The sequence below is a fragment of the Platalea leucorodia genome (assembly GCF_965183815.1).
Source record: "Platalea leucorodia genome assembly, chromosome: 3".
In the NCBI taxonomy this organism is placed as follows: domain Eukaryota; kingdom Metazoa; phylum Chordata; class Aves; order Pelecaniformes; family Threskiornithidae; genus Platalea; species Platalea leucorodia.
In genome coordinates this window covers 89,749,979-89,769,573 of record NC_138825.1, presented here as the reverse complement: position 1 = coordinate 89,769,573, position 19,595 = coordinate 89,749,979, and the positions used below count along the sequence as shown (strand labels likewise).

At 36.3% G+C, this 19,595-nt stretch overlaps 1 protein-coding gene across 9 annotated transcripts in view; it reads left to right on the top strand.

Annotated features, from left to right (window-relative positions):
* DOP1A (DOP1 leucine zipper like protein A) overlaps positions 1-19,595 on the top strand; it is a 67,870-nt gene that overhangs the window by 2,687 nt on the left and 45,588 nt on the right. For 7 of the 9 annotated variants that reach the window (XR_014227619.1, XR_014227620.1, XR_014227621.1 and 4 more), the window contains exons 2-7: positions 9,421-9,612; positions 10,899-11,080; positions 13,331-13,501; positions 15,155-15,344; positions 15,914-16,012; positions 17,270-17,369. Coding sequence is in view for 6 of the 9 variants with exons in the window: in XM_082306495.1 (XP_082162621.1) it covers positions 9,475-9,612; positions 10,899-11,080; positions 13,331-13,501; positions 15,155-15,344; positions 15,914-16,012; positions 17,270-17,369 (880 nt within the window). In the remaining 3 variants the exon portion in view is untranslated. The remainder of the gene's footprint in view (positions 1-9,420; positions 9,613-10,898; positions 11,081-13,330; positions 13,502-15,154; positions 15,345-15,913; positions 16,013-17,269; positions 17,370-19,595) is intronic. The other 2 variants (XM_082306499.1, XM_082306497.1) reach the window with 1 other exon arrangement.

Genomic DNA, 19,595 nt, shown 5'->3' with positions numbered 1-19,595 from the left:
AAAAAGATTCTACTTTACAGATTCCTTTGAAATCCATCTGCAGAATATGTGAAATCTGATGCATTGCAAAATATAACCACAACCTAGATAATGTGTAGGTATACGTATGGCATATGATGCTATTTCAGAATTAAAATCAGAATAAAATTATAGAAATTAGTTGAAATTTGAAGTGAATGAATTAGCAATATCTTAGGACTTCAGGGTATAATAAAAAAGGAAGTTGGACCAAGCCTTGCCCAAATGCATTGTATTAAAAGGCTACCCGAGTAAGGCAATGATAAGGATATGAGAACTTCTGACGTATTTTCGTGAAAAGAATTATCAGGGTTTTGGAGACAGAATGTTAAACTTGCCTGAAGCTACATATTATTAGAACGATGGGTATGGATGAATAAAAGGTTTTTCTAAATCTTCAATTTTAAAGTTATTGTGAGCAAAGAATAAATGAATAAATTATCAGGCCACCTTTTTTTTTTATTAAATTGGTAGATTAAACCGTGTATTGGAATATTTAAAGAGATGTCACTATGTGAAGGTGCAGCATTACTCTGGAAGCAATGCTTCTCCCCCAGTAGAGGAGAGTGCTGCAAGCATAATGTTAGACAGTAAAACTCGTGTACATCCTATTTTTTGTCTGCTAAGCTGAAAAGTATCCGGAAGTTGGCAAACTCTCCTTTAAAACAAAGTGTAGTACAAATCTAGGTTTAAACATAGTCATACTAGTTTGAGTTTGTTTTCATTATTACATTTTACGGCTGTTTGTTTATTTATTTCTTTATTTTAAACGTATTACTATATTAATGGGATTTACTGGTTTGCTGAGAGTAAAAAATAAGCAAGAAAGAAAAAGAATGCCTCAAGTCTTCTGACAGTAAATGCTTGGAAAAGATTGGAAGAGGAGAGCTAGCTAGTTACAAAGGAATCCTTTTCAGAGAGGGTGTAGTGACCATTTGAAGCCATGAGGCTGAAACATGTAAAAGTGAAAATAAATTGCGGTTTATTTTAGAAAGCTTGTCTTGTTGCTGTGCTCAGACACCTGGAGAGAAGGTAACTATTTGAAATCATGTACTTATCTACCGTTGCTCAACAGAAAGGGCAGTAGCCCCCAAGCCTGGTCGGTGCCTGTGAGAGGCTGGGAGGTTCCACTGTGGGACAGGAAAAGCGCAAAGCTCACGGTGCTGGCAGGTGGTATGGGAGCCACGGGGCCGCTGCAGTTGCACTCACACCAGAACACACTCATTTTCTCTTTGCTAATGATTTTTCCAACCCGCCAAACTTGTGTGGTTACCATGGATTTAGCTATGTCAGATAAATACCTTCCATATTCTGTTTAGAGTAATCCAAACAGCCTTATTTCTAATATGCAGTCTCAGGATCTTTTTATGAAGGTGGGGAAACTAACTGCTCAATGTTGAAGGTTTGGTTGTGGATAGCTGAAAAAGGCCCTACCAACCCAGGGCTCAAGCCAACCTTTTTCAGCGTGGCAACAGTTTGTTTTCGTCCAGGGAACAGCAGGTGATACACTGTATACTTAATTTCTGAGTAAGGGTTTTGTGTTTCTGTTTGGCTTGGCATTGTCAAAGTGACTGGTTGACTCCAGGAGGTTACATTTCATAATTTAAAAAAAAAAAAAATCTTAAATGTTATATTCTGCATTTGGGATTGTTGGGATGTCAGCCTGGAGACTGAAATGAAGATTATTAAAAAAAAAAATGCCTTTACCCAGATTCTTTATGTTGTGTTATTCTGACTTAAATTGCCATCTGTTTTTTAATAAGACATGTTAGATCATAATTTAAAAAAAGAGGCATGGATATCGGGAGTTTTGTTGATTTTAGATGTGAAATGCATGCTGATTAAATTATAATATAGTAGATAGATAACTCGGGAATCATTTGTTGCTAGAAAGGAAAAAACATGGGAAAATATTCTTTTAGGAAGAAGAAAATATTTTCAGTTAATGGTTGACATGAGTTGTAACAAAGACAATGCAAATTATCATCTTTCATTTGCTGAGTGACATAAGTTCAGATCTGTGAAATCTGAATGTTTGATTTGATCTCAAGAAGAATATGGTATTTTAAAAGTAGAAACTTTAGTGTAAGGAAGATTCCAGCAGTCGTTTAGTGCAAGAAGCCTTAACTCTAGAAAAGATGATGTCTGTTGTCATAGAATGATTTGGGTCGGAAGGGTCCTTAAAGATCATCTTGTTCCAACCCCGCTGCTGTCTTGTCACTCCAACAGGTACTGGGGTGGTTGAAGTCCTCCATGAGGACCAGGGCTTGTGAAGGTGAGGCTGCTCCTATCTGTCTATAGAAGACCTCATCCGCTCGGTCTTCCTGGCCGGGTGGCCTGTAGCAGATCCCCGCTATAATGTTACCTGTCCCCACCCTCCCTTTAATCCTGACCCGTAAACTCTCCTCCGGCACCTCATGCATCCTCAGGCGGAGCTCCATGCACCCCAGTGTGACCCCCCCTTCCCCGTCTCCACTGCCTGTCCTTCCTAAAGAGCCTGTGTCCTTCCATTCCAACTGAGTATCACATTGTCACTTGAGCATCTGTTGTATGCCACTACAATGATTTCAGTGGCTAATATGTATTTAATTTGCTTTATTCAGATTTTTTGAATTAATTTTTAACTGTTAGACGTGGTTAAAATAATTATTTGGCATCAAGTCAAAGATTATTTTAACAGAGGAAACCTTTTATTGCTTTATTACAGCAGTGCTTGGAGATCCCTGTAGTGCACAGGGCTGTTTTTTTTCCTCGTACTTTGCTGTGAACAGTGTGACAATCCTGAGTGGTATGCTGGCACAGTGCACAAGGGTTGGAAGAAAAGGAGTCAGTAGTGTTCTGGTGGGTCTGGAATCAAAATAAAGATTTCAGTCAAGTGTATTAAACTGTTTTGTAGTTCACCTATTATATATTGAAAAGCTGTAATAAAATAGAAGTGAGTAGAGAGGTTAAAATGTCACCCTAAACTCTTTTTAAGAGGCAGTTGGAAGAGATGTGTATTTACAAATGAGAGTAAGAAGCCTTTGGTCACTTTCTTCTCTCCTCCGATAAACAGATAGACATAGATTTGATACTTTTTTACTTCTGAAAGGTTATGTTCTAAAGCAAATAAATTCACTTACAGATTGTTCATTATTATAAATTTGTTTTCTTAAACAGTGAATAGAGAAGTTGATTACTGAGAAGGCTTGTTGTACATGCCTTACGAATTTTTAAGTTCGTTACTTGTTCCTCTTTGTGAACTCATGTCTGGTGTAAGTCAGACTTTGGAATACCATAAAGCAGCAATAGCAGAAAGAACATTTTATGTACCTTACGTATGTCCATCAGACTATGCTCAGTGGTAGACTTACAGTTTTATTCCAGTCATCTTTCTTCTGTGACTTCCTGTATATGCAAAAGAAGAAAAAGTGTACTTAGTTTCTTTTTACTGACAATTTGTTTTTTGTGTAACAGTAAACATAAATAATAAACATGTTTTGTAGATTCTAAAGCCAGGAGGGAGTGCGTCCAGTCAGGTACCTGATCTAACCACTGTAGTACAAGCAATAGGTTTTCTCTCATTTAATTCTTGCTTGAATGAGAATCACTCTCAGGAAAACATCTTGTGTTGATTTAAAAGTTGCCAGTATGGGTAACACACAGCTTGTTATGCTGATTTTATTTGATTTTGTCATGGAAAGGAATTTGAACACCTAAAGCAGTGTTGTTTTTTCTGTGGAAAAATGTAATAAGCTGTTTCCACTTGTGAATTTTGACCGGGTAGAAAAGTATACTGGGAAGTTATTAATCACAATATTAAACCTTATTAAGTGCTCTACACTGTTGCAGGATACTAATGAGATCATGGTTAATTATAGTTAATTATACAGTCTGGGGCTTTTTTGTTTTGTTTATTTGGGTAATATGGGTTTTTTTGCATCTTTCATTACTGTACTGAATAGCAGTTTGCCGAAATAACAAGCTCAAATGGTTCTTATTCTTCAGAAGACATTAGAGATGCCTCTTTGAAAAATTCTGAAATAAGAGAACTCTGTAGAAAGTCAATTTAGAAATAGAATAATTAGCTGTAATTGGAAAATCTTTGTCTTTGGTGATAGAAGAATATATGTATTTCCAACATTTGATTTTTATCTTAGGAGGCTAGCCTGGGACTTGCAGTATTTGTTTTGCTATTCATGCTTTTAAATGCTTCTGAGGGGAAGCAAAGCATAATAAATTACCAACTGACAAGGCTTCTGTTTTCCATGTATTCAAATCTGTGTTTGTATTAAGTCTATTTAAATAAAAATGTGTTTCTGCAGTTACCAGCTTGGTATGTGGGCACTGTACACAGCTTAAAAAGAAGTAGCTCAGTACTGTGAAATTCGAAATTTTTCTCATCTGCTTTTTGATTATCCATTAGTTCTTTTGCTGTATGTCCCATAGCCTTGCTTGAAACAGTAAACAATTTTACAAAAGCTTTCAAATATTGCAAAGCTGAAACTCTGAGGAATTCAAAGAGAGCAAGTTTGTGAGCTCAGGTTCTTACAGTACTTGGGACAAATCTTGAGAATTCTTGAAGTGACATGATGTACACAGATCTGTGCTCCACAGCAATCAGCCCCTTGACCTGTACCAGAAAACAACCATTTCAGTATTGCGGATTGGTGTGAAGCAGACAAATAGAGCAATTCTGTGAGGCTTGAAAAATGTAAGAGTGGAACAGCAGCAAATCAAATCTGAAGAGGAGCTTTGGGGTACAACAGATACTGGAGAGCTTATGAATTTTTGGGAAGTCTTATAACCTTGTGATTAAATTGAGACAGAATCTAGATGAAAGCTGCTTTTATTGAATAAGTGTTGATGAAGCTGTGTTCTTAATCAAGTTTCTTTAGCTTCAGTGAAAACCATTTAGAGCCTCTTAAACGGGTTAATAGTTTGTGTTGATGTGAGACAGAAGGCTCTTAGACACGAGTTGTGAAGGATGAGCATTTGCCGTGGAAAACACAGCTGTAGCAGTATCATCTTAACACGACTCAGAGGAAAACCAATACCACTTTATTGATGAAAGGAACTGAAGGCTGCTCTGTGAACACAATATACACAACCCCCAGCAAAAGGAGATCCACGGCCCCAGGTAACTGCTTTCCTTGTCAAAGTCGTACTCAGAGACTCTACAGGCATCCAGGTATATCCAGAATTGTGTGGTGTCTGTTTTTTAATCCCCATGAGAAGGTGAAGTGGAAGGTAGTAAGTGTCAAGACCTACTTCTGCAATCAGTATTGATTTAAATATGGTTTTCTGAAATAGTTTGAAAGTGTATAGTGCTTCTCAGGTAGTTTCTTCCTCATTGATAATAAGCCTTCTGCTCAGATACCCCCATTTGCTTTTTGTCATCCATTAAAAAGAGGCATGGTCATCTAACAGGTCAATGATTACCTATGACCAGACTCATGAGAGTGGCTGAACCTTCAATCTGAGAAGCTTGTCTCATCTCATTAGGTACGCCAAAAGAGAAAAAAAAAAAAACAACAAAAGCAAAGGGTGATACTCTTCATACCTTTGTTTAAAAAGAGAAATAAATAAAGAGTATTCCAAGGAAAGTTGGCCCTCATGCTAAATGGTGATTGTGGAATGGCAAGATAAATGGTTTGTCCTTTGGGCTGTTTGATGGTGTGGCAGAAACTGCTATTTGTCAATGATTTTGATCTATCGAATTTTATTATTTATCTCATTTTTCAAATTAGTAAACCATGAAAGAATAAAGGTGTGATACTTATAAGGAGATAGCCATTACTAAGCTTTAACATCATATTGAAATACCAGTGCTGTAAAATTAGATGTTGTTAAATCTGCAGTTTTATTATAGATGAAGAGAACAGAAAAGTATCAGTAAGAATACATGATAGAAACAAGAAAAGATTAAAAACTATATTTTGAAATATCTTCAGGCTAAACAAAAAGTAAACCTTGTAGGACAAGTACATATTTATGTATGAGAGCTAATAAAAATGGGCATTCCTGTGGCTTCAGTGATCTTGGAATAAAAATAGTGCCAAGTTTATAAAAATAATACATAATATTTACATAGTATCTTCTCTGCATCCCTGGCTTATTATGGCTACTGATATGATTTGGAAGATATATTGTTTAAAATAGAGACTCTTCATTGTGGGAAAAAATATGCAAGAAATTCTTTTTCTCCCTGTAACCTCAAACTATACAAAACTTTTTTTTTTTTAAGAAAAAAATGAGACGATAACCATAGAGTAGTAAGAAACAAAGTATCTTTTTTCTTCTCTATACAAAACTTCATAATGATTGAAGTCACTGATGACATATGGATAAATGTAAATATCAATTATATGACTAGAGTAAGTTCATTAGTATCAGCCAGTGTGCGATAGACTTGTCTAAAAGTATAGGTTATTCAGTCAAAGTTGGCAATGTTTTTTGTTTTTAAAAGGAAGAGAATATTCTGATTAGTTAGTAAGTCTGGAAAAAGAAGCTACTTAACCCTGTGTTCCTGCTGTTTTTGTCTAACCTTTGATAATCCTGAATTGGTCCGCTCTCAGCTTTCAGATTTTTCAGGCACTTGAGGAAGACAGAGCCTTGTTTTCTACTCAGCCGTAAGTGGTTGCATTTATGCTTTAGCTGGATAAAAAAAAAGGATGCTGGTGCTTTCTTCACTCAGAAAGCATTATTTGCTGTGTCAAGTTCTTTCTCCATCCTTTGTGCGTGGAAAAATAAGATTTGTGCTGCTTTTGTATGTTGGTCCTTTCTTCTTTTTTAGTGTTAATACTTTATTTTACTTTTGGAGATCAGACATTGGCGGTTGTGCAACTGTCTTTTTGAGAAATCTGTTGGCATTCTACAGCTTTTTCAAAGCAAACCTGATCTTTTTCTGGACTTAATCCAAAGAAAGATGGTTATTATAAAATGAAACCACATGAAATACTTTTTTTAAATAAAAAGTGAGATCTAAGTGGTTTATGCCAGTGGGGTATCATGAAATCTATCAGTTTGGCACCCAGAATATATTTTTTAAGTAATGGTTTATATTTCTGTTCTGTTTTGGAGACAACCTGTCATTATTAGTCTGCCATCAGAATCAAGAGTGCAAAAGGTTTATAATGTTTGGCCTTTTTATTCACTCCTGCTATCCCAGCTCTTTCTCTTCCTTTTGTCCGTCCCTTTCTTGTCTGTCTTTCTTGCAACTTTCCTTACAATGCTGAGAAACCAGGAGATGAGCAATATGAGGAAAAAGATAGTAATAAGGATAAAGAAATGAATAAAGCAGAATTTTGGTTGTTCTGTAGAAGAAAAGATAAATGCGATGATGGCAGAAGAGAGGCTTGTCTGGCACCTTACATGTGCCCACGCATGAAAGGTTAGGGGTGAGAGGGTTCTGGAAGGCCCCTTTCTGCCGCCCAGTGTACTGTCTCTGACTGAAGCAATGCTTTTTTAATGTTCTTCTAGCACTAAAAAAAATGAAGCTTGGGAGGATTAAAGCTGGGTTCTTATCAATTTATCTTCAGAAGCACCTGCTAATTAAAGGAACAAAAGGGAGGGAGCAAAAATCTGCCAGGGCACCTTGTGATAAACTTGATGAGATTGTGATCGTGAAATTTCGAGCCTGATTTGCTGCTGTCTTAATCTGGAGATGTTGGAGTACTGCTTTCTTCATTTTACCTTTTGGAATGCTGAAAAGGTTAAAACAGTACTAATAGTGACGTAGTTTGTAGGTTTTGGGGTTGTTCCAAGAACACAGCAAGGATTTGGCCTTCAGGTAGCTGAAAATACTGGATAACCAGTCCTAGGCTTTTATGTTCTTCAGTCAGTGGTGACTCCTTATGAGAACTGTTGACAAAGTTATTAAATAGCAGCTTCATAGCCATTTTGGGGAGAACACTATTTGAAGGGAGGGATGGATAAGGTACAAATCAAATAAAGATTTTTATGTGTCCGTATAACATATTTTAAATTGGTTGTGTATGATAAAAGGCAGAAAAGTGTTCATGTTTTTGATGCACCTTGCACAACTGGAGTGTGTTTACTATATGAAGTAATACAAGTTGAATTGTTAGTCTTTTCTGATTGGTCTAAAAACACTTAAACTTTTTCCTGATCAGAATTTAAAAAATAAGTGTTTTTATTATCTCCATCAACTGAAGAACCACCAGAAGTCAGGGTGTCACTTTTTATTTCTGCTACTTCTTCTGCTCTATTATTTCATAGGCATTTTTCATTTCAAACAGTCCTCCGATTTTGTCATATTGCTGCTTACTGGGAATAGGTGCCAATGAGGCATGTTCTCCAGTCATTTTGGAAGAGCTCACTGAAGCTGCTGTTTTCAGGCGTGATTCTATTTATTGTACCTGGTAGATAGTCTGATGAATACAGCTGCTTTATACCTGTTCCGTGGTTTGGTTTTTTTGGTCTACCATGTTTCAGCCTACACTTCTTCACACAATTTTCTTCCCATTTCAATCAAGACAGAAGAGAGAAGCATCTGCTGAGTGTGAAGTGTCGTCTGAAGCTGAGTATCAGAGAGAATTCCCAAAAGACCCCAATTGAAAGGGGCACAAAAGCTGCCTTTTTCACAGACATGCCACAATAGGATTTCCCATTATAAGTTGTAATTGCTTGGGGTTAAAGTAGCTTTGAAAACATATTTCTTTTTAATAGTGATTGAATTTCATGAAATAAATAATGTATGGCCTATAAAAGTATGAGGTGGTGCTTCTGGAACTAAAATATCTTAATTACCCGGTGTAGACTACCGTGTGATGAAAATACATAGAGCAAATTGCAAAAGCCTCTGATTAGCGAACACTAGTAAACATATACTTTTGTTGCGTGTGGATGATGATAATATAACAACAAAGTAGAGTTGCATCACTGAATTAGAATACCAGGCCTAGTAAAAGGAAGTGTTGGTGCATGAAAGTACTCTTGAATAGTGTGTGACTCTTGTATGTGTCCTTCATTCTTGTCTTCTGCCTTGAAGTGATTCAGAAAGATTGGTGCCTTCTGTGGAAAGGTGGGTTTTTCTGGTGATGGACCCAGAGGAGGAAAAAAAAGAAAACAAAAAATCCCTTTGTTGCATTGTTTGGAATAAACAGTGCATTTTGGGAGGGGCAGGGCATTAATTTTCTAGGGGGTTTTGTTTGTTTTGGGGGGGGGTGTTGTTTTTTTTTTTTTTTTTTTTTAACAGGACTTGATTACAAATATACTCTTTTGGATATGTGTTAAATATTTGTGTGCAATATGTTAGCTTTTGTTTCGGATTTGCTGTGAAATGATTTCAGATCGATATTTTGTAATGCCTTTGAGGAAAATGTAATGCTCTTTATACAAAATTGTTTTAATAATATGTCTTTGGAAACAATGGTTTCAGGATTTTTTTATTTTGAACAGGTAATGTCTGTACATGAATTGCAAGCTAGTCTCTAGCGGGGACACTGTGGGAGGATGAACACGGAGGAGCTGGAGCTACTGACTGATTCAAAGTACAGAAACTATGTAGCAGCTGTTGACAAAGCACTGAAGAACTTTGAATATTCCAGTGAATGGGCAGATTTAATATCGGCACTTGGAAAGCTAAACAAGGTATGCCTGGCAGGTGTTCTTGGAAGAGATTCAGGAACTGACAAAGGGTACTGGTGTCAAAATACAGAAGTGCAAGGCTCTAGCAGTCAATGTTCTTGCGAATCTTTTAGCAGTCTGAGCCAAATGTTGGGTGTGTGCAAGGAGCAAACAAATCAAACGCCTTTCTAAGACTTAGAGTTGAACTCTTTGTAAGTAAAGGGAAAAGTTATTTACATTTCTAGTGGAAATAAATGCCAACATCCTTTTTATTACTAGCATTTACTTCTAATGTCATTCAATGGTATTGAAATAGTGTGAAAAATAGCAGCCAGTATAAATATCAGCAATATTTTTATGAAACGAGTTATAAAATGGGGCTCAAATAATTCATTGACCAGAGAATGTTACCGTTCTGATTCGGTTTAACAGTTAGCAGGTTCAATGTGTAATATCATTATGATTTTTAATAGCAGTTTACAAATGAATACAGATCCTGATCTCCATAAAAATCTTGTTCTAATCAGTCCTATGTGTTTCTAGGGATCTCCAATCAGGGTCACAGAGTTCCCTTTACACACACACACGTTTTGCCAATGTGAAGCTTTGTAGAATTTGGCATAGAAAATTACAGGTCTGAAGCATTTACATTCTACCCTTTAAACACTGTGGAAAATCAAGAATGACAGTACAGTTGGCAATGCCAATGGCATAATTTCTGTGTATAAACTCCCATTTCTTTCATTTTTTGATTGTAACAGTTCTTGTGGCATGTGTATACAAAGTGAAGGCTATGATATTGGGAAAGAAAAAACTAAAGATGTAAATGCAACTCTGTGTTCCAGTCCTGAAGTGATTATATAGTTTTGGGCAGTGGTAAAGTTTTGTATGTTGTCTCACTCTATGACGGTTTCTTAAAGCTATCCCAAACTCACCACCCACAGTTTAATAGTCCTCTTTGAGCTACTGGCAATTGATTTTAACAAATGGAGATAGTATTTTTTTGTCCTCAAAAGGGTGAGTAAAATGAAAATGGACAAGCTGTAAGTAAGGAGCCCATTGCAAATGAAGTTTTTAAATGCCTTGGCAATTCCATCTCTGTAGCAAGCATACAAGTGAAAGCCATTGCAAAGAAAAAGCTCCATGGTACATCTTAAAAGTTTGTTGGTTTGATTTTTGTTTTGTTTTTTTTTCTTGTGTGGCAACCTATGTATGTGACTTACCGACCATGTGCAGGAACACATTTTTAAAATATGTATTTGATGTTTAACTTGTTTTGTGCTGTTTTTCTTAATGTGTTGATTTATCAGGTGCTACAGAACAACGCGAAGTACCAGGTAGTACCAAAAAAGCTGACTATAGGCAAGCGCTTAGCACAATGTCTTCATCCAGCTTTGCCGGGAGGGGTTCATCGGAAGGCACTTGAAACATATGAGATCATTTTCAAAATCATTGGGCCCAAGCGTTTGGCCAAAGACCTTTTCCTCTACAGGTACAGTAGTTTAAAGAACTCCATTCCAAATGCATAGTTGAGATGCTTTTGGTTTTCTGCATTTTATATTAATAATATTGCTTTGATACATAGCAAGAATCAATCCATTTCTTTCCCTCCTGTTCCTGGTGCTTGTGTAGTACTCTTCTCCCGAATATTGTATATCAGAAGATAAACGGATCACCTAAATTTTTGTTATGAACCAACTTTAGTGCTAGAAAACCTGGAATTTATTATTTCTTCATTGAAATAAAGTTCTGTGCATGTATGTACAGTAATTGAAGTGTTAATGCTTCTTTCAATGTATTCACATTACATTTTTCTATTGTAATTTAAGTGGTATTGGAAAAGAATTTGAGTGTAGTTTATTGCAAGGAACTTTCTCTTTCAAGCAATCAAATCAACAGAACAGAAAGATTGTTTTGTTAGAATGGGGGGCAAGTGCAAAATTTTTCTCACTGTCAGTCTGTAGAACCGATGATAATGAAAAGGAAGGTTAACCTTGAAAAGTAAGTGTAGTGAAAATATACTGATTCCTAAACCTCCAATAGATTTTTGGTTGGGTGGGGCGGGCAAGACATTAAGCTATTTATTATATAATGCATAGAGGGATGTGTGCGTATGTGTGTATACACACAGTCACACATGGTTCTTAATCTTTAGGTATCCCTGGAGATTAAAATTTCATCAGTTTGAGAAACAGAGGAATAAAATAGAATTCTGTTTAGGTAGCAAAGGTGTGTATTAATGCTTGGAAATAAATCGCATGCCTTAACATCAGCTATTCTGTCTTGCATTATCAAGATGTTTATATATAATTACATTTGGTGAGAGGGGAGGGGAGTGTCTCAGTTCTGTTTTTCCACATGTTTTTAAAGATTCTGTGAACTCATAGCTTGTGTTTTTTGCTTGTGCAGTGATTCAGTAGCTGCAATATCTTGTTAACAATAAGTTCTAGGATAGTGGAAAATGCTACCTTGTGTAATGTAACTAAAAGCCATTGTTACTGATGCTTGGGAGAATACTGACATTCACATTAAGGCATTATCAAAGATTCCAGTATTTTTCATGAAAGCAGAATGGCAGTGTCTGAACATCAAATCTTGAAGGATGGTTAGTAGCCTTACAAAGAAAGACTGTGGGGTAGTGTGCTGGTTATTGAACAAAAAGACATTTTCTGCAGAAAAAAGAAACCGATTGACAATGGCAAAGCAGTCGTTCTTCTAGATAGATAAAGGCAAAAATAATTTTTACAAACACTTTTGTAGTTTGGAAAGATTTTTTTTTTTCCCCCCACCTGTAACATGAATAACATTGTATCCACAAAGTTGTTTTTTTTTTTTTTCTTTAATAGTAGATTCGTAGGTGTATATTTTAAGACCCTTTTCTCAAACTTACCTTTTTTACTGTTCTTTCATTTTCTTCTTCATGTGTCAGGGGTCTTCTGACCTGAGTCCTCAGTGATCTTGAGAATTGCAGTTGTCTTCACATGCCTTTGATTATTGTTATTGTTTGTAATAATTTATGATATTTAGTAGCAATAGCAAAACTGTTATTAGTATATAGGTAACTTTTCCTTAGCTGATCACATTTGTAACTTGCATGAACTTGCATTCATAGTAAACTCAAAACATACTTCCAATGTTTTCAATCCTTTAAATGCTACATCATGAACAGTGGGTTTATTGTTAGTTTGAGAATCTGTTTTCAGACTGAATTTCTGAAGTAAATACTTTGTTGCTACTCAACAGTGTAAATGTCTTAAAATTTATCTTTAGGTTACTTGGTGAAGTAAAACATAGTTATTTTTCTTTTCTTACAGAAAAGTATTTCTATAAATTTCCTCAAATGTTCTTATCCATTTTTGTGTTTTCTTAAGTGCAAAGACAATGTATTTTTAAATACATTTTCCATTGTAATTTAGTTCAGCATGGGGAAAATTAAGATTTTTGTCTTACAGAGATGCTTCTGGTTTATCATATTTGTTTTACTGGTGTAAGACACTGTCATCTCTGGGCCTTCAGCGCTTGCTATCACAATACTAATAAAGCTCATAATATTAATCTTGACATACTGACCTGTCAATCTGGAAGGCAGTCGTATTGTGTGGTGGTCTATGCTGTGCAAAATTCTAAGATAAAAACCTGATACTTTTAACTACACTGGATGAGCCTGTAAAAATCTTAAGATATAAATGACATTGTCTCACATGAGAAGCTTCCTAAAAAAGAGAAATTTTATTTTTCACAGTTCCGGATTATTCCCACTCCTTGCCAATGCTGCTATGTCTGTCAAGCCAACATTACTGAGTCTGTATGAGATTTATTACCTCCCTTTGGGGAAAACATTGAAACCAGGGCTGCAAGGACTGTTAACTGGGATTCTGCCTGGGTTAGAGGAGGGGTCAGAGTATTACGAAAGGTAAGGATAGATACGTTAATAACGTGATATATTTGATTTGTGTTCTTTTGCTGCAACTTTTCATTAAATGCTTGTATGTGGATTGTTTTGGGGGGGTTAAGATAGGTGGTATTTAATTTCATCCAGTCATGCTCATTGCAATGGAATAGTATGGTAGAAGATCCGTAACATGAATTATGGTAGATTAACTGTTAGTTGTTCCTGCTATTGAAAGGGAATTGACATTAAGTAGACTTAGTGTTATATGTCGATCTCTTCTTCCAAGTAACAAGTGATAGGACAAGAGAAAATGGCCTCAAGTTGCTCCAGGGCAGGTTTAGATTGGATATTAGGAAAAATTTCTTCACCGAAAGGGTTATCAAGCACTGGAGCAGGCTGCCCAGGGAAGTGGTTGAGTCCCCATCCCTGGTGGTGTTTAAGACATGTAGATGTGACACTTAGGGACATGGTTTAGTGGTGGACTTGGCAGTGCTAGGTTAACAGTTGGACTCAATGATCTTAAAGGTCCTTTCCAACCTAAATGATTCTATGATTTTATGATTCTTGTTATGGATTGAAATATGTAACATGTTAGGAATGTGCTGCTTGTTTCTTTTCCATGGCTTTCCTCTAAGGTAGTACTGCCATATTATTCCTGGTCTAAAATACATACCTTAACTGAATTTAAGATAACAAACAAAGCTTCTGTCATTAAGATTTACTCGTTATGATATCTAAATTGTCATTAAACCACCTATGTAAGAGACAGCAATAATCCACCTATCTTTATAGGTTATTACTCTATTTCTACTGGAGTGGCCTGGGAGGTAATAGCTCTTCTTATCCAGCAAGCCTAAGCCCTGGTTGAGTTATCCTGACCGTGGTGTCTGGGGTGCTGGGGTAGAATCTTTAACATATTAGAGGATGAAGTTACACTCCAAGGCTTTGAGTTCTTGGAATTGTTCACAAGCTTACATATTTTTCATATTTCCAACTTCAGAAGCTAGAATTTTCACAACTTGTATGTGAAGAGCAATTTAATGTTGTCTGTTTCTATTTCTGCGTACGTAGATACACACAGTGTAGTTGTCATAACTACTACAGGGAACAAGGGCTACTCCTTGCTGTGTGATCCCCCAGGGCTGTGCAGCTTGCCTCCCAGGGCCTGCCACAGGGTGTAGAGGTGCTGCCACATGAGTGGGGAGAAGTGAGGAGAAGGGAAGGGATTGCTTGTGCTCAAAGAATTGTTGTGGTATTTTTATGCACTGTTATTGCCAGAAGTACTCAGTGAAAGGAATGAGAGGGCAAAAGCCATTTGCTTGATTTTTTTCCTCAGTAGCTATGCTTTCCTCTTGTTTCTCTGCAACCTCAGTCTGTAGCAAGAGTTGGCTTTAAGTAGCAGATAAGGAAGTTATTTGGCTCTTTGAACATAAGGAGAAGCTGTGGGCAGGCAGAAGCGTTTTGCAAGTCAGATTGGCCCACGTGCTTGCTAGTTGGATCACTCTGTTCAGGCTGCATTATAAGGTTCAGTGTATAATTGGGGCTTCTCTTGGCCTCTCAAAAGAAAGTTTTGACCTTCCTGTAATGATTTATTTACGTATTTTTTAAAATTGAGGGCAGGGGCAAGGGCTGTGATGCATTCCCTAATTCAGCTGACTTGATTTGATTCTGCAGAACGAACACACTGTTGGAGAAGGTTGCCTCGGCTGTGGATCAGTCGGCGTTCTACAGTGCTCTTTGGGGTAGCCTCCTCACAAGCCCTGCAGTTCGCTTGCCTGGGATCACCTATGTCCTCTCCCATTTGAACAGGAAGCTTTCAATGGAGGATCAACTCTACATAATTGGCAGTGACATTGAATTAATGGTAATGTTTTGTTGGAACAATGAAGGCGTTGGTGTTACTTATTTATATAATAATACGCTTCCGGGGTGTTAGGTGTCTTCTTTATCTTTGAACATTGTCTTTGAAGAGATAAAAATGCACTTTTATTTATTGTAGCTCCAGTTAAGGTGATGGTTTGGTGCATGATAAAAGTGTTGCAAAGCTGAGTTAATGTTTCGGAACTGCTTAGGTTTTGTATAAAACTTTCCATTCATGACACACTTCAGTTAAAAGTGGTTGAGTTTTGTTGTATTTTTTGAAAAATATAGAGAGTATTATTTTGTCTTTTAAACTTAAGATATTCATCGGTAACATAAAAAAGCAAAAGCTTAATGTTTGTATGGTTCAGGGAATCTATGTTGATTATATGTTTCCTCAGTGGTGAAACTTCTTATTTTCCTGTTTTATCTTGTTTCATTATTCAAAATTTTCAAATAACTTCGTTTCACTATTTATAAACAGCTGTTCTTATTTTGTAAGTGTTCTCTTATAGCTGCTGCCTTAAAATAGTACAGTAAATAACCATTTTGGGGTGTCTGCCATTACTTCAGGTGGAAGCAGTAAGCACATCAGTGCAAGATACCAGTGTTTTAGTACAGAGGAGCACGTTGGACCTTATCCTTTTTTGTTTTCCTTTCCACATGAGCCAGGTAGGTTATCTAACATGAGAGGTGAATTGGCAAACTCCTAAATGTACTCTATTTCTTAAGTCTGTAGCGGTATTTAGTCAGTATTTCTTAATGATTTTCTCCAAGCTTGAACAAGAGTCATATGTAAGACTTTCTCTGATAGGTTTGGCTATTCTCATGTTGTGATCTCTGCCCTTCTGCTTTTTGACTTGATGTGTTAACTTTGAAGTTAGCTTTAACTTCTGTATATGCAAACCCAATATAAATTATGATGTTTAGTCCATGCAGAAGCTTTTAATTTGCTCGAATTTGATCAGAAAACAAATTATCTGTTCATGTGCAAGTTTCCAATTCTCAGTGTTCAATTCTCAGTGTTCAATTCTCAGTGTTCAATTCTCAGTGTTCAATTCTCAGTGTTCAATTCTCAGTGTTCAATTCTCAGTGTTCAATTCTCAGTGTTCAATTCTCAGTGTTCAATTCTCAGTGTTCAAAACCAACAAAAGTTAATCCTCTTAGCATAACTGTTTCAGAACACTAGAGAATTGAAAATGACTATTGGTTTTGGGTGAGTAGTTAGCCTTAGCAGTAGTGGGAAATAGCCCTTACAACTTCCAGGTAACTTTTTTTGGACTGCATTTATTGTTAGTCACTTTCTGTTTTTAAATGATCCATGATTTATCTTAATTCTGGAGGGAAACTCATACAATGTTGATTCTCAAGTTGTTAGAAATTATGGAAAACCTGCACTTTCTTGTAAAAAGAACTGTATTCTTGCTTGTGGAAGTGGTTCGTTCACATTTATCAGTTACTGTAGGAATATTTAGAGTGTCTCTGTTTAGGTGCTAGAATGGTGAAATTATTGATACAGCATTTTTTTAATATTAAGACTTACACAAACATTTAAAGTAATAAGAGAGTGAAAGGTATTTAAAATTCTTCAGTGATTTTCTTTTTTTTTTTAAACAGGATTTTAGTTGAATTGGCTTCCAAGGCTTTTGCCTAATAAACAAAATGAAATGTCTTGTAACAAAAGTGAGCTGTTAATGGAGTCAAGTATTTTTGCTGTTCATAAAGGGTACATACTATTACAAAGTGTCTGTTCCAAATAATAATCATATTTTGGTTTCCTAAGAGCAAGATTATGTTTTCTTGTACTAATTCTGAATTCAGAAATGTCAGAAGAGGAAATTAACTATGTTTTAGTGCACATCAAGCTGCTAGCATAGAAAAAGTGTTATTTTTCATAGTTAAATTTAATCATGTTTCTAACTTCTTCAGGCAACACGTCCAGACATGATCAGAATTCTGTCAGCAGCCCTTCACGTAGTACTGCGCAGGGATATGTCACTCAACCGAAGGCTTTATGCATGGCTTCTAGGTAGGTTTGTATTTCATTTCGTTGTTGACTGAAAGTGGAGGAAGGATCATATGTTCATTAGCAGTATTTTGCAATACTGTGGAGAAAGATTTTTTGGAAAAATGAAGTGCTTAATTTGTATCATAAGGAAGAAAGGCACTATCTCTCTCCATGGACATAAAAGATGAAGAATGTCATGCTGGAATTATTTCATGTTATATAAATTATTGGCACATTTTCCTATAGCAGCAATTATGGTCCCCATTCAGGGGTAGAGACTGATGCACTAGGGACGCATAAATAGACACTGAGAGGCAACTTTTGTCTCCCTAAAAACACAAAATGGAAAAAACAGAGAACAGGCATTATAGAGTGTAAATGGCAGATGGAACACAACAGCATAGAAGGGATGAAAATAAAACAATATTGAAAAATGTTGATATTATATTGATGGAGGCTTGAGTATGCAAACTTCAAGCTTCATTAGATATTTGCATGGTTGAATTAACGAATCACCAATCACTTATGTTCTCCATGCAACTAGAACATTATTTCAACACCTTTTTGGGGTAAAAATCGATCAATGATGGGATGCACATTTTACTTCTACCAAATGGCAGAATATCAATACAATATCCATTTAAGTTTTTTATATAAAACCAGCGTGTAATCAGAAGAGGGTAGCAGAAAATAACAGCTATTTAGAAAACTCTTAACTATTGAGGGAATATTTAGAAAACTAGGAATTAGAAAATTTTAAAGAACATTTACTCTTATTCAGCCTTGTCATTTTAGGGAAATGAAGCCTGTGGTCACATGAAACTTGCCTGTTACTCTTTAAAACCAGTTTCAGCCCACTTTGAGAGAAGTCAGGATCTCTGACATGGGAGTTCCTAAGAGTGTCACAGAAAGCGGAGACTGAATGGAGAGACATAACATGGTTTCCCTACTAGAGGGGAAGACTGTTTTATGGTCTGCTGCTACCTTTTTTGTCTGGCTTCCCAGCTCACCAACAAACACATGTGTGCTTCTCAGGCTACCCAAAACCCTCCTCAGCAGCTCTTGCATCTTTCCCAGCTGATATTTAAAGCATCAGAGGCAGGTAGCCTGTGGGTGAGTGGGGAGCAAGGAAATAAGTAGTCAAGGGACATGAGAGAGAACTGATGTTACCAAGGGAGGGATGAAGTCAGCAACAGTGTTTTGCATGAGGGGATTGGTTTTATTGCTGTAGAGGTTACAGGGATTTAGAGGATAAATATGAAAAAATCCCAGCTTCTTTAGTTAGTCATTTCTCAAGACACTGACTTGTCAAATTACTCATCTTTTAAAGAAAGACAATGAAATGCACTGTCATGCTCCATACCTACATTTTCCAATTTAGGGAAAAAATAATTTCCACATTAAACACTACACTAATGTATCTAAACATCTAAACTTGGTGGATTAGATATGTCTTTTTGGTGTCACATAAAATGTCTTGTTCAGTGTTTAAAATATCATGCTGCTTTTTTAGTTGTGGAACCTTCTTCTACAGCTGTTCATGAGCATAGTCTCCACTGAAAGATAATATAACTTCAGAAGATAGTTTTACAGTGACTATTCCTAGTCCTGTTTTATGAACAGCTAGTGCCACCATTTGCTATATATTTGGACAGACTTTCTGGCAATATAGCTTGTTTGCTTCCTTTTCTTTTGACAGTGCGCTGCTTTTATATTACCATGATATTCTACTCCCAGTATAAAACATTGGGGGGAGGGGGGGCGTCAGTTATGCTGGAAGACTCTCTGAAGTTTGATATTCTCTATGACATTATTTAATTTGGGTGTTAGTTCTTCCTTCCTATTGTTTTATATCTGGGAGTGGTCTATTAACATTCTGTAGGCATAAAAATCATGTTACATATCTTTAAACCCAGGTTAGCTTAACCATTGTTAATAGTGGTTGTTTTAAGTTGCTGCTAAAGGGCATGTGTCTTCTCAGGCTTTCCTTCTAGTTTTGCCACTTCAGGACAAAAACTGTGGAAAACAATTCTGTGGAATGGGGTGATATCCTGACTGACTACTTTTTTTTTTATTTTTTTTTTTCCCTTAAGCCTATTTTTTTTTGTAGAATAAAAAAAATTACTTGGTAAGAGAAAAAATACAAACCTACAAAACAAAGGTTTACCTCCTTCATGTAATTTTGAATAACAAAGTTGATTTTGTGTAACATGACTGATATTGTCTTTAAGTGCGTTAGTCATGTCA